Below are 16,264 nucleotides of genomic sequence, written 5' to 3'. Positions count from 1 at the left end.
TACCTCTGGATGCCATTGCAGAGCAGTCACTGGATATTTGTAAGCCTGAACAGTTGAGACATATGTCTGTTGCACCATTTACCAATCCAAAGTGCAATGAATCAATAAAAAATTTCCAAATCAAACAAAAATGTTTCTCGGTTCATGTGAAAAGCAGTGCAATTTCTCTGTATGTTCTTACTTAAAAGGTAAAATACTCTGTAAATTAGCATTATGTAAATACTTGACACTCAAGAATGTAAATGTTAAGAAAATAAACTGTCTAGAAATATTACTGCGTACATTCATTTCTTCTTTACCTTATTGTTCTTATCATTACTTGTTGTAAGTATTTTGAAGAAACTTGAAAGGCCATCATTTGTTGACATACGCTCAGGTGAAACCCCAAACTGCATACAATTAAAGGTCATTCAAATATTTGACATGAATGACTGAATTTATGTGATTAATTAAAGTTATAATAAAAATTAGATGGCTTTATAAGGAAGTTTTGTTAACAAAATTATATAAACAATGGGTAACAAACTATGCCAATTTATGTGAACAATCTATTTCTATTCACCAAAAAACAAGAATCTTCAAAATCAAAATCTTCAGTAGCTTTCTATAAGTGGTTGCCAGGAAAAATATCCAAGATGTCAAACAAATTATCCTGTGATAGTTTCCACTTCACAATTGAATGAACCTAGCACATAGATATAGTTCCCTACATGTATGTAATCCTAATCAAGTATTAAGGTGTGCATATAACAACACAAGATTATGCACTTTTTGCACTTAAAACCAAATCAATAGGATGTGTCAAGATCATATAAAACTATTATAGAGCCAAATGCCTTGACAATTCATCAACCTCATCTACTCAGAAAGTCATACATGTTAAGAAATAAGCTTGTGCATGGTTGCAATGAAATTTCTTCTTCAAAGACACTAAAATTTAAGGGTTTGTCAAGGACTATAACTATATGAGGATAACTTAATAATTTATCTCACCAATTTTGTGATATATAGATATCAGATAATCCACATAAAGTGTGATAAATATGCTATGTTAGCATTATGCTTTGTGTTATTGATCTCAACCTTTAGTGTGAGATAATGCCATCTTGCTAAGGATGGAATATCGTTGAAAAGATGAAAGGTTGTTGAGATTGTATTATTGTTGAGAAGATGGAAGGTTGTTGATAATGTATTATCAATGTTGCTTGGAGACAAGGAGACTTGCAGACTGTGGAAAATGATACTGCTACGGCCAATTTTCAAAAATAGGAGACGGGTAGTTAAAGATGGCAATTTTTTAATATAACTAATATTTTCCAAGAAATATTATAAAATCGAGCTTTGAAAACAAGAACAATGGAAAGGTCTGAGTTTGAATGCTAAAACCAGTCAACTGGGGATTTGAATGACAATGTCTAGTCTTCTAGCAACAAAAAATGATGTTAAAAAAAAATAAAATTTAACGTGCATTTTTTACTTGGAGACGTGGGAGATGCCATAAAACTCAACAAGAGACTCGGGTGTGGTGGGAGATGTTGAGATGAAGTCTCCGCTCATTTTCTAAGTCTTTACGTATGCATGAAGTCTTAGAGACGTGTCTCAGAGGGGTGTAGGCCCATCTCCTGATTACACTATGTATTATAATTTATTGATTGAGGGAAAAAATGTGAAGAGGTTTTTAAGAAGTTGTTGAGACATTGAATGCTGATGATAATTTGAAAAGGTTCTTGAAACATTGATTAATCAAGAAGAGAGGAAGAAGTTGTTGAGGCTATGACATTGATTGATGAAGAAAATTTGGAAAATCGTGACTTAGGAAGTTTGTGAATGATTCCTTTTGCACTTCTCCTATGAGATAACCTATCCACTTAACAAATGTAATGTCCCCTTCATGGGACATTAGAAGTCAAATAAGTAATTAAGTTTCAACTCTCAAATTATATCAAACTTAGTGACAACTTAATTTAATTATTTAATAAAGAATTAAAATGAATTCAAAGGCAAATTTAGTGAAAAATTAATAGTCATTTCATTATTATTTCCCTATTTTCAAATTAAAAGGGGGGAAATTAAGAGACAAAGAAAAGGAATATCAAGAGACAAAAATAAAGAGTCACAAAGATGTGCTATTAAAGATCATTGAGAGGTTCATTTTGGATAGACTTGGTTTATTATTTTTCTATTGGAGATTTTGGGAGCTTTTAGCTCTTATTTTGAAACCTAAGGAAAAAAATAAGGTTTTCTTGGTATATTGGATGGAAACCTAATTTATTTCTTGGGTGGATTCAGGACAGAGTTCACTCTTGTGCCAAATTTGTGAAGTCGTCTTCCAAAGACATGTTTGTCGTAATAAAAATATTTGGAGTTATTTATATTTATATTAAGTTTGAGAACAAGATTATTTTATTTTGAATATTTGTCATTTGCAAAATAATTAAATGGAACACAATAAATATTGGGGATTTTGCAGTTTCAGGGATTTTTCATCCTTATGGATATATCTAAAACGTAGCCTAATCCATGCCATTGTTAGAACTTTGATATTCCTTATGAAATTTTTTTTTTTTTAGGCAGAATTTTGTACATCCAACGGATTGAGAAATCCCTTCCAAGGATGGACGTCCAGAATTTCTTGTCCATTTCCTCTATTATTTTCAGTCGCAAGATAAGTTCTATGTCCAAGGATTATGAAATTGTAATGTCCCCATTTTTAGCAGGTTCCTACAGTTGGCCAGGTCAGTTCACCATCGGGACCCTTGCAAGTTAACAGTGGGATTTGAGGGTCTTAGTTGTGTGGTTATAGGCTTTCCAGCAACCTATGGTGTGTTTTGGCTCTGTTTGAAGGACTTACTATTTATAGTAAGTCAATCTGTTGGTTTCGATGAGCTCAGTTGAGTTAGAGAAGTTGGAGGATGCTCTCAATCTTTATTTTGGGCTTCCAGTTTGAGCTCCAAGAATCTTGGAGGGAGCGTCTATTTATAGTAAGTCACCCCATCAGGTTCATTAATCATCTTTCATCATCAGGATCACTTTGGTGCTGTCAGATTTTGATTCTGATGCCTCTTCAATTGTTTTCGCAAGACGGCTGAATTATTATTATTATATAAATATGTTGAGGTTGCTATATTTGGTAGTGTTGTTGGTTGGTCACCTCAGTATCATAGCTCGTTGGAACCAGAATAAAAAGTTTTGAATCATGGGAACAAGAAACAGTGGCCTTACATGTGAGAATTTTAAGTTATGGTAGAAAAGGTCATTTTCGAACCCAAAAGCAATCAATAAATCAGATTATAATGGCACTTTATTGTATTTTAATGTTTTGTGTGGGAAGCTTCTTAAGTGAAGTTCATTTAGGAAACTTTGTGCCGTTTGGAGATTATAAATACAAGCCCATTTGATGAGTAAATCATCCAATTATTTGATTATCTTATTTTGCTTTTGTTGTCTTTGTGACATTTCTAAGTCTAAAGTTTGTGCCCTTGCTAAAGTATAAGGGTTTGGGATCTACAACTTAAGCCTTGTAGATTTAATTCTGAGAATCCACAACTGAGGTATTGTGGACTTTTGATTTTTATTACTGTCTCCTCTTTCTGTATTAACTATGGCTAAGGAGTATTTATACAATTGAATATTATAATTTCTCTGTTGTTGGATGAGGGTTTAGTCTGCAGATTGGAGTTTTTTTTGGGCAGTTGTAAGAGTAGACTATGAAAGCCAGATTGAAATTGGACCAGCCACTTTCAGTTTGACTTTGCAATTACATTCTAAGACAAAGACCAAATTTTTAATTTGTAAAATTCATTTTATATTACATAGTTTGAAAGTAAACAGGCTAGCTTCAAATTATGATTTATAATCAGCCAACAATTAAATTCCCTTTTCATTATATTGCTATATGATTTGTTAATGAATGAATTCAGGGGCTGGTGTGAATCATTTCAGAATTGTTTATTAGGGTTTGGTATTTATTTATGCGAAACACCAAAATTAAGAAAATTTGTGATTAGTTTGTTGTACATTCTAATATTGTGTTTGACAATTTAAAACATCATAGATTTAGTGGTAATTGGGTTGCTTGCCGAGTGTTTGACAAAATGTCAAACCATTGAAAAGTGAAAAAAATTGATTCTTGATTTAGCTATAACCAAACAAGGTTATTCCGGTGGTATCAAAGCTTGCTTGCAAAGTGTTTGACAAAATGTCAAACAACTGAATTATAAAAGAATTTGGCGTTTGTTGAAGTTAAAATTGGTTGGGGTTATTATAGTGGTATTAAAATGATTTCTTGTCATCCTGTAGGGTAGGAAAGTTATCTCATTTTCAGAGTTGTTTGCAAAGTGACCAGCACTTTAAATTCTCCAGCTATGGATAGACATAGGACTGACAGTTCTAGAAGTCGGTAGAGTAATGAGGAAGTTGGCATAAAAATTAATACTTTCTAGCAGAGTATGGAGATACTTAAACTTCATCAACAAAGGTTAGCAAAGAGCTTGTCGGATCAAGTGACAGTTGAGAGGGCGGCAAGATATATGGTTTTCGCCTTTAGAAGGCCGACATCGAGGTTGCAGGGAAGGAAGCTTGAGTTTTCCTCGACAAGCGTCCATGATGCTAATGTACCTATATTTAGTATGGCACCTACTAGTCCTATCCGCAGTGTTGATGTTGAACTTGTTTCACAGGGACGTGTCAATGTGCCCATGATGGATAGCAACGCTGAGCTTCAGCAGGTTGAACCTCCCAAAGTAGTCGCTATGGTTAGTTCAGAGGAAGTTGATGATGTAGTTGTCACTGACTTTTCAGACTCTTCGAAGGAGGGAGTTGTTATTGGTAACTTATACTGGAGTTTTTCTCCAGTACAGGAGGCAATTGCTTCCTTAGGTGGGACCAAGGCATGTATCGAGTCACCCAACTTTGATGTTGGTGATATAGGGGTTACAACGAAGTCGGGAGATGTGGATGCAGAAGGTATGGACACATTTGATGATGCTATGAGCTGCACCGGGTATGATATCCCTTATCAGATATTCAGTGATGACTCGAAGGAGGTTTTGGATGAGTCTCAAGATCGATGTTTATGTGATCTTACATTTGAGGTGGAAGCTGAGACATGAGAGGAGATTGATATTGCAAGGGCTTCCATTTCTTTAGATGAGGAGTTGGTTGAGATACCTAGTAGTTGTATCTCGGATGAGGAGTTGTGCAAGGACGATGGCGCACGTATGAGTGATCTTGTGGTGGGCAGTTTTGATTTAGTTTCCTATTACAGTGCAATTTGTGACACAAAGAGATTGCGTAAGAGTCAAGGGTTACAGAGGCATCATGTGACCAGTCAACTGAACGTGAGTGATAGTGACATTTCTTCAGCTCTTGGGCATTATGATGTTGTCTGTCAAATACTAGCTACATCTGGTTGGGGCGCTCCTACGTCTGATGAGCATAGTGATAGTATTCTTTCTCTAGCAGAAGTTCATGCGCTTCGAGAGGCTATTAAGATCTTGAAGCATAGTTACTCGCAACTAGTTGTTGACCAGGATTACCTTCTGGAGTGCAATAGTACCTCTCATGAGACATTGTTAGAGAAAGAGGAGGTGGTGGAGCTCACCCAAGAGCTTGAGGCGACTATGGACTCTCTTCAGTGTACTCAGTGGATTCTTCAAAAGTCATAGTCACGATTGGATGAGATGACCATAGAGTTGGAGTTGTTGCAAGCATGAATGTTGATGATATTCCTATGGGGGAGTATTGTAGATATGTTAAATGATGATATGTTACATTCATGACTAAGTTTGTCATTGATGTCAACATAGCAATTTTTTGTGGTATCTAATAGAAAAATAGAGGAAAAATCAAGTTGGTACGAACGGCTATTTGAAATTATAACTATCTGAAGTTATGGGAGATACTTCTGAGTATCTGGTATATGCAGTTAACATCGGAAAAAGAAATGATAAGTCTAGAAGAAGTTATGTAAGTTTTGGCAATGTCTGTTCTAATTTAGAGTTTACAAAGACATGTTCAAGTAAACTTGTTATATCTCTTAGCAAACTTGTTATTATGAGGATCGAGGTTGAGGATATTAAGAAGACATGTTGTTGATGACGTCACTAAGTTCGTTCGTCATAATATTTTGTGTACAAAAAGTTATTCAAGTTGCAAGGGGGAGGATTAATGTTATCACTAAGTGTAACGTGTTCTTAATATGGTCCTATAACAATTAATTGAGAAGGTCTAACAGCCGACTCAGGGAATTGTTTTATGGACTCACTATAAAGGAAGGAAATTTTCCTTTATCAATGATGACATATGAATGGCATGAATTGTATTGATGTGAAGTAATTGTAAGTAGAGAGAGAGTTGAATGCGAAGTTGAACGAAGTAGTGCGGAAGTGAAGGAAACTTCATTGTCGAGGCTTTGCTGAGTGCTCCGAGGTTTGATATTTGGATCCGCAGTTCGTGACCTGGTCTACAAGGTCTAATAGTGATTGGTTTGGGTGATAGAACAAAGGAAGGATGAACATAATAGTAAATTGCATGTTTGAGCAGTGAGCTCTTCTTGTAGCTGAAATTGCATGTTTGGGTAGTGGGCTCATCTTGCGTGCATTATACTACAACTCCTAACAGGGTTAGCACAACTCCTAATAGGAATTCAAAGTCTCCTAACAGGGACTCTATGTACTAAATGTTATAATAGACTCCTGACAAGGTCCATCCTCTAACAAAGAATATTTATATTAGTACATTATCTTGTGGGCATCATTCCTACCATAGTTTTCCCTTTAATCAAGGGTTTCTCTAGTTAACATATATGGTGTAATTGTCTATGTTCATCTTATCATAGTTGTTGTTTACTTTGATTGAATGGTTAAGTTTGTTTAAAGAAGATAAATGTTTTAATTGTCAGATAACTGATTCACCCCCGCCCACCACCCCCCCCCCCCCCCAAGTTATCTTGGCGGACTATTGTTTCTAACAATTGGTATCAGAGCCTCAGGTCCTTGAAGATAAACTTTAACAACTTTGGAAGATCCATGGCGAATATATTCAGGAAAGATAGTCCGAACAAGTTATGACAGTTGGAAGGAAAAGAGGAAGACACATCTGTTGTGTATGGGTACGAGATATTGGATCTTGACAAACTCAACAAAGACAATCATTGCTGAAAGGGATTTGGAAACTTGTACCAAGGTAGAAAGAGATCTTTTTATGTGCGACATGAGAGCTAGAGAAGCACTATTGACTGCACTTCTTGAAATTGAATACAATTAGGTAAAATCACTTGCTACTTCATATTTGATATGGAAAGTTTTAGAAACTAGTTTTGAAGGTGATGCACATTCTAAGAAGTTGAGGCTACAAAGTTGAATTGTGCATTTCAAGATGCTAAAATAATGGAAGATGAATCCGTAAGAACATTTATAGGCAAGATATCAAAAACTACTATAGGTATCAAATCTCAAGGAGGAACCAAAGAAGATGATGAGGTTATATGAAAGATATTGAAGACTCTAACACCACCATTTAAGTCAGTCGTTCAGATGATACAGTTGTTGATATCTTGTAACAAAGATTTCACAAAGGAGTCATTGCTTGGAAGACTTGAAGCAATTGAGAATGAGCTTAGATAGTCTAGAGAATTGACTAGAATAGAGATAGCTTTCAGTGCCCTGAATGTTTGACCTAGTCTATCAAGGAGCACAAGTGCTAGAGGAGATTTTACTAGTAGCAACAGATCTAAGTAGGACTGAAAGATTGAAGGAGTAGCCCTTCTGGTAAATAGAGAAAAAGGAGCTAAGAAAATCTTTAAATGTTGGACTTGTGATGAATATGGTCATTATGCATCTAAGTGTCCTAAAAGAGAGAAAAAGTATATGGGAAATTACAAATCTAAAAAAGATAGAGTGTGTTTGTATGCAAATGAAGATAATGATTCTAATGAACAAGCAGTAAGTGCTAGTGATGATGAAATAGGATTTGTGGCAATTAAAGAAGAAAGTCCAGAGAAAGTAGCTTTGGTGTCACAGGTTGAGAAGAAATCTGATTGGATAAATGACAGTGGTTGTTCACATCATATGACTGGTGATATGAACAAGTTTGTTGACTTCAAAAGTTAGGATGGAGGCATTATCAGAGTTGGAAACAATGCAGCATGTCAACTTAAAGGTATTGGATCTGTAACTCTTGATGGTAAAACTAACACTGAGGATGTATACTTTGTTGATGGTTTAATACACAATCTTTTGAGTGTTGGACAACTAGTGGACAAAGGTTATTAGTTGCAGTTCACAAAGAAGACATGCATGATCAAAGACAAAGATGGAAAGGTAATGGGAATAGTAACTAGATCTAGAGGTAATGTATTTCAGTTGAATCCTACTAAAACAGCATGTTTGGCTGCAAAGGTAGATGATAGTTGGTTATGGCATAAGAGATTTTGTCATATAAACTTTGACAGTATTGTGAAGACTAGCAGTATGTTTGCAGTTAGAGATTTGTCAAAGATTGTAAAGCCTACTAACACTATTTACAAGAAGTGTGTTTTGGCAAGGCATGACAGAACTTCTTTTCCCAGCAAGAAGTTTACCACTACAGCGAAATTGGAGATTGTACACATAGATCTTGACGGTCCTACAAAGACTAAAGGATTCTATGATAAAAGCTATTTTATGGTTCTAGTTGATGACTTTTCTAGAATGATGTGGGTTGCATTCCTTAAAGAGAAATCTGAGGCATTTGATAAGTTTAAGATATTAAAGAATAGAGTTGAGAATGAATCTGCTATGAAGATTAAATGTGTAAGATCAGATAGAGGAGGAGAATTTACTTCAAATGAATTTAACATGTTTTGTAAAGAAAATGGAATCAAAATACAGTTATCAGCTCCGAGAACCCCTCAACAGAATGGCATTCCAGAGTGAAGGAACAAGTCAGTTACAGAAGCAGCAAGAGCTATGTTAGTTGGGAATGATGTATGCAAGATGTTTGGGAGAGAAACTATGAATACAGCAATCTACACTATGAACAGAGTGCAAGTCAGGAAAGACGCAAACAAGACCCCTTATGAACTATGGTTTGGTCACTCACCTACAGTTAAGTATTTCAGAGTTTTTGGGAGTAAGTGTTATATCAAGAGAGCTATGATATTGGTATGTTTGATGCTAGAAGAGATGAAGGTATGTTTATTGGTTATTTGTTGAAAAGCAAAGCTTATAGATGTTATAATCAGAGAACTAAGACTATTATGGAAAGTGCAAATGTGAGAATTGATGAGAAATTTAGGATACAAGAGAGAATAGTTGATTACAATCCAGATGATGATGTTGTTACTAAGCCAAGGAATGATGAGGTATGTCTTGAGACTAACAATGATTTGCAAAATGAAGGACAGCCGAGGCAGGAACAAAGCTCAAAACCTTCAGGAAAGAATATGATAAAGAATCACTCATCCAAGCAGATCATTGGAAGCAAAGACAAAGGTGTGATGACAAGAAGCAGAGTCAATGAAAAACTATGCTTGATATCTTAAGTTGAGTCTGAGAATGCAGATGAAGCATGTAAAGATGATTATTGGAAACAAGCTATGAAAGAGGAATTCGATCAAATAGTAAAGAATGAGACATGGGAATTGGTTCCAGACCAACAGACAAGAATGTGATAGGAACTAAATGGGTATTCAGAAACAAGATGAATGAACAAGGCGAAGTTGTAAGGAACAAAGCAAGATTGGTATGTAAAGGTTACTCATAGCAAGAAGGGATAGATTATGAAAAGACTTATGCTCCAGTGGCTAGAATAGAAGCAGTTAGCCTATGTAGCACAAAGAAACTCAAAGTGTATCAGATGGATGTCAAGTCAGCATTTTTGAATGGAGAACTTGAAGAAGAAGTGTACATTGAGCAGCATGAAGAATGTCCTTTGACAGATGACAAGGAAATAGTATGCAAATTGAGGAAAGCATTGTATGGCTTGTAGCAAGTACCAAGAACCTAGTATGCAAGGTTGGACAAGCATTTGACAAAGCTTGGATATAGCAAAGGTATGGCAGATAGTAATCTCTATTGGAATGAAATTGATAATGGTTTGATGATTTTGGTAATATTTGTCGATAATATCATATTTGGAGGAAATGATGAAGAAAGTGAGAAGTTTGTTGAGGAGATGAAGAAAGAATTTGAAATGAGTATGATAGGAGAGATGAAATATTTTATAGGATTGCAGATTGTACAGAATAAAGAAGGAATCTTTATTTCTTAGACTAAGTACTTGAAGGATTTACTGAAAAGGTTTGGTTTGAAAACATGCAAACCTGTTGGAACACCTATGGTAACTAGACACAAGTTATCTACGAAGGATGATACACCTACTATTGAGCAAAAAAAGTACAGATCTATGATTGGAGGATTGCAATATTTGACTCACACAAGGCCGGATATAGCAAATGCAATTGGAATTGTTGCAAGATTCCAAGCTGATCCCAAATAAACACATTATACAGCAGTCAAAAGAATATTTAGATATCTGAAGGGAACATCTGAGTTCAGATTATGGTATGACAAATCTAAAAATTTCACTCTAAGTGCTTATACTGATGCAGATTGGGTAGGCAGTATGGATGACAAAAGGAGCACCAGTGGTGGAGCCTTCTTTTTTGGAGGAAGATTGGTTTCTTAGCTAAGCAAGCAGCAAGATTGTACATCACAAAGTACAACGGAAGCAGAATATGTTGCAGCAGCAAACAATCGCAATCAAGTCATTTGGATGAAGCAGATGTTGAAGGATATAAGGAAAGAAATAAATGAACCTATTGTTATACATTGTGACAACACAAACACGATAAATATGTCTAAGAATTCAGTGTTGCACTCTAAGACCAGCACAAGTCTATTAAGTATCATATGTTAAGAGAGAAAGTTGCAGAAAAAGATATTCGGTTGGAGTATGTAAGCACTAAAGAGCAGATTGCAGATATATTCACTAAGCCTCTTCCCAAAGAGACTTTTGAGTATTTGCGAGGTATGCTTGGGGTTATGCCCCTTCCTACATCAAAGTAGAATATGCAAGAATGCATCAGTCTAGTGTAACAAAGCTCAATTGTTGTCTGGATTGAATATTGATGCTTCCTGTATGGGAGAGTATCTATGATGGACAGAGTCATCTAGGACTCTTGTTGGATGTCGTTTTGAACAATGTCTTTGGACACTCGAGCTAAGTAAGACTTAGTTGGTGCAAAGTTTGATGCAATAAAGTTGGTTGCTGAAACCTTTGACATTGATGTCAATGGGGGAGAAGTTTGGCATGAAAAACAATAAGCATAACAGTTGGAAAAGTTCGACATAAGTTCAATATGTTCGAAAGAAGTACAGCATGGAAACATTGAGGTATATCAATGGGGGAGAATGATTGATGAAGAGGATTTCAAAAGATGAACAGTCTTTTGTTGGTATTCTTGGAACTAGATTTTTTCATCTATGTTGCTATCAATGCCAAAAGGGGAGATTGTTGCAAGCATGAATGCTAATGATATTCCTATTTGGGAGTACTATAGATATGTTACTATGATGATATGTTACATCCATGACTGAGTTTGTCATTGATGTCAACATAGCAATTTTTTGTGGTATCTAACAAAAGAACAGCGAAAAAATTAAGTTGGTACGGACAGCTAGTTGACTATTATAACTATACGAGGTTATGAGAGATACTTCTGAGTATCTGGTATATTCAGTTAACATCGGAAGAAATGATAAGTTCAAAAGAAGTTATGTAAGTTTTGGTGATGTTTGTTCTGGGATAGAGTTTACAGAGGCATATTTTGGTAAACTTGTTATATCTCTTAGTGGAGTTGTTATTTTGAGGATCCAGGTTAAGGACATGAAGAAGACATGTTGTTGATGATGTGGCTAAGTTCACACGTCATAATATTGCATGTACGAAAAGTTATTCAAGTTGTAAGGAGAATTAACGTTATCGCTAAGTGTAATGTGTTCTTAATGTGATCCTATTATAATTAATTGAGAAGGTCTAACAACCGACTCAGGGAATTGTTTTATGGACTTAGTATTAAGGAAGGACATTTTCCTTTATCAATGATGACATATGAATGACATGAATTGTATTGATACGAAGTAACTGTAAGCAAAGAGAGAGTTGAATGTGAAGTTGAGCAGAGCAGTGCAGAAGTGAAGGAAACTTCATTGCTGTGGTTTTGTTGAGTGATCCAAGGTTTGATATTTGGATCCACGGTTTGTGTCCTGGTCTACAAGGTCTGACAGTGATTGGTTTGAGCGACAGAATAAAGGAAAGAAGAAAATAATAGTGAATTGCATGTTTTAGCAGTGAGCTCTTCTTGTAGTTGAAATTTCACATTTGGGTAGTGGGCTCATCTTGCATCCATTATACTACAACTCTTAACAGGGTTGGTATCTCCTAACAAGGATTCGAAGTCTCCTAACAGGGACTCTACGTACTAAATGTTGTAATAGACTCCTAACAGGGTCCATCCTCCAACAAAGAATATTTATATCAGTACATCATCCTATGGGCATCATTCCCACCAAGGTTTTCCCTCTGATCAAGGGTTTCGCTAGTTAACATATCTGGTGTAATTGTCTATGTGCATCTTATTATGATTGTTGTTTGCTTTGGTTGAATGGTTAAGTTTGTTTAAAGAAGATAAATGTTTTAATTGGCAGATAACTAATTCACCCTCCCCCCCCCCCCTCTCAGTTATCTTGGTGGACTATTGTTTCTAATAGGCACATGATCAGACCACACCAGACCCAAATCCAGTTCAGTTGCATGTTGTGGTTGGTAGTGAATTTGCTTCTACAGTTGGGGATGATGGACGTGATGATGTGACCGACACATCTATCCAGGATATGGGTACAGTAGGTACAGATGAGATGAGAGCATCAAGGGAGTTGGGCTCTCATCCTAGTTTGCTTCCTTCTGCTAGAAGCGAATTGCATTGGACAGTTGGTAGTGCCACATTTTCAAAGGGATCAGCTGTGGGTCGCAAGGGAGCAGGTGGATACTATAATGTTCAAGTTCTAGAGTTTTCGTATGTAGCCCTGTAGTATGCTTTAGGTAGTCTTGTCGTGTGCTTCAGGTAGTTCTCCTTAAGTGCTTCAGGTAGTTCTCCCTTGATGCTTCGAGTGGCCAGTGCTTCACGTCGGTGCTTCGAGTGGCCAGTGCTTCACACTATAATGTTCCTTTCCCTATGGCTCCTCTAGAAAAGATCTTTCTCCATTAGATACTAGAAATGTTACTCTGTGAAGCCACTATGGAGGTAGTACAAAGTAATGGAGCAACACAGTTAAGTGGCGAAATTGTACAAACACCTATTGAGGAGGCACAAACAAGGAAGTGGTCGTACAGCACAACTGTACAGTGGAAAGATGAATGGAAAATATACCGTATGGTATTAGATGGATGGCCATATGAAAGAAAAAATGAGTAGGCCGTATGGTGGGATACCAAATAGGGCCGTATAGTAGGTGGAAGGGGTACGGTGGACTGAGTTCAACTATATAGTAGCAGGCTGAGGGGAAGACCATATGGTAGCAAGCAAAGTCAATAGGTTGTGGCTGGAATGTCTAGGAGGCCGTACAGTGGATAAGGAGGATGGTCGTACGATCAGCAAGATTAAGCCAAAAGATGAGGTGATAGCTAACAGTTGGTTAATGTTAAGGTACGAATGGAAGGTCATTTTAGTCTTTCAAACATAACTTATAATCCCAAAATTCATCAGATAAAATCCAAATAATAATGGCAATCAAACACAAATAAATCCTTCAATTAATATATGTCGATATGATAGAGCTCCGACTTGCCAGATCCGAGCGAAGTGTTATAGGTGACGAAATAGGGTGAGGGTTGAATCCCACTGAAACCGAAAGGGTCAAATAGGGAAGATCTTTCACTTCTAAAATGGCAAACAAATAGAGAATCCCAACAAGAATTTGCAGTACAAAATAAATATCAAAATGCCCACCTACAACTGCATACAAGCCGTGCTTAAATACCCATCGAGAAAAAACCTTTCCGAAGGTGTACAAAGATAGCCAACGGCAAAACTTACCAACGGAAAATAAAAGTAGGTCTGAAATATATTAAATCAATCGAAACCACAAATACAACTAATAACTTGGGCCCAAATTAATTAATTAAAGTAACTACTTAAAGGTCCTTTTATTATATTATTTAAATTCTGGGACCAGTTAATTAATTTATTTAGTTTAATTATTTCATTCAAATTTGGGGACATGATAGATACTTCCACTACTACAAAGTCCTTCATAGAGTATCTTTTGGAGAGTTCAGATGTGAGGGAGGATTCTTACAGAGTGTTTGAGGGTACTCTCATCCGAGGCTCTTATGTTATTTAGAGGTTGGTGGGAAAGATTGTAGAGACTCTATCTGCTATGCTTCCCCATAGGGATTTTAAGGTTGGGTTTGCTAAGAGGGTTGCCCAACATCCTACTTGACCAATAGTTCAAAGTTAAAGATTGGAGCCATCTTCTGATTCCCAGTTTGATGATAATGAGCCCTTGATAGTGCTTGGGAGTTTTTATCGTCATTACACTGTGAGGAGTGCTCATCACTTTTCTTTTGACCCAGAGGTAGAGGACTTGGTTTAATGTCGGTTTAATGTCGGTGTGGGTTGGCTCTAGTTTCGTACCACCCATTATGGGATGGGTTAGCACCATCTTTTGCAGATGGGATTGAAAACTGCAAGTTAGACTCCTTGCAGTATCTACACACTCAGGATAGTTTATCAGAGGTTGAAGTTGGTGGTAGTGTTTCAGTTACCTATGGTTGTTACCATCTCTACAATACAATTGGGTGTGAGTATCAGTTTGATGGGGATTCAGGTGTGGACAGAGTTGGTATTGTTGTTGGATTCAGTTCCGAGGGGTTGTTATCACCGTCAGCGTCTACAATCAGTTTCCAGATGATTTTTTCATTCATATCAGTTATCTGGGTGCTGATGCTATAGGTGTTTCTTGTAAACAACAGGGATAGTACGCAGTTATACCTTTGGGATCCAGGGGGATTGTGATGTTCATTTTGCTCCGAGATTGCTTGGGGACAAGCAATCTTAGGGAGGGAAGAATGCAATGTCTCCATATTTAGCAAGTTCCTGCAGTTCACCATCGCGACCCTCATGAGTTGACAATGGGATTTGAGAGTCTCAATTGTGTGGTTATAGGCTTTTCAGCATCTTATGGTGTGTTTTGGCTCTATTTGAGGGACTTACTATTTATAGTAAGTCAATCTATTGGTTCTGATGAACTCAGTTGAGTTAGATGAGTTGGATGATGCTCTCAGTTTTTATTTTGGGCTTCTAATTTGAGCTCCAAGAATCTTGGAGGGAGCGTCTATTTATAGTAAGGTACCCCATCAAGTTCATCATCTTTCATCATCAAGATCATTTTGGTGTTGTCTGATTTTGATTCTAATGTCTCTTCAATTGTTTTCGCAAGATGGACAAATTATTATTATTATTTATATAAATACGTTGAGGTTGTTATTTTTGGTAGTGTTGTTGGTTGGTCACCTCAATATCATAGCTCATTGGAACCGGGACGAAAAGTTTTAAATCATGGGAACAAGAAACAATGGTCTTACATGTCAGAATTTTAAGTTATGGTGGAAAAAGTCATTTACGAAGCCAAAAGCAATTAATCAATCAAATTATAATGGCACTTTATTATATTTTAATTTTGTGTGTGAGAAGCTTCTTAAGTGAAGTTCATTTAGGAAACTTTATGTGATTTGGAGATTATAAATATGAGCCCATTTGATGAGTAAAGCATCCAATTATTTGATTATCTTATTTTGCTCTTGTTGTCTTTTTGTCATTTTTGAGTCTAAAGTTTGTGCCCTTGCTGAAGTATAAGGGTTTGGGATCTACAACTCAAGCATTGTAGATTTAATTCTGAGAATCCACAGCTGAGGTATTGTGGACTTTTGAGTTTTATTATCGTCTCCTATTTCTGTATTAACTGTGGCTTAGGAGCATTTATACAATTGAATATTATAATTTCTTTGTCGTTGGACGAGGGTTTAGTCTACAGATTGGAGTTTGTTTTGGGCAGCATTTGTAAGAGTAGACTGTGAACCCCAGATTGAAATTGGACCAAGAAGCTTTCAGTTTGACTTTGCAATTAAATTCTATGGCAAAGACTAGGTTCTTCATTTGTAAAATTCAATTTATGTTACATAGTTTCAAAGTAAACAAGCTGGCTTCAAATTCTGATTCATT

The 16,264-nt window shown here is 36.4% G+C and overlaps 1 protein-coding gene across 1 annotated transcript in view; it reads right to left on the bottom strand.

The window, feature by feature from the left end:
- The window catches only part of LOC149573276 (gamma-glutamyl hydrolase 1-like), a 168,311-nt gene that overhangs the window by 73,787 nt on the left and 78,260 nt on the right, over positions 1-16,264 (bottom strand). The window contains exons 6-7 of the mRNA XM_089814487.1: positions 300-389; positions 4-66 (exon numbers count right to left, since the gene is read on the bottom strand). Of these exons, the coding sequence (XP_089670613.1) occupies positions 4-66; positions 300-389 (153 nt within the window). The remainder of the gene's footprint in view (positions 1-3; positions 67-299; positions 390-16,264) is intronic.

The sequence above is a fragment of the Cupressus sempervirens genome, chromosome 2, assembly GCF_028749045.1.
Source record: "Cupressus sempervirens isolate cs-2001-9-10 chromosome 2, ASM2874904v1, whole genome shotgun sequence".
Lineage (NCBI taxonomy): Eukaryota > Viridiplantae > Streptophyta > Pinopsida > Cupressales > Cupressaceae > Cupressus > Cupressus sempervirens.
Note: the sequence above shows the minus strand (reverse complement) of the source record. Positions and strands in the feature narration are given on the sequence as shown.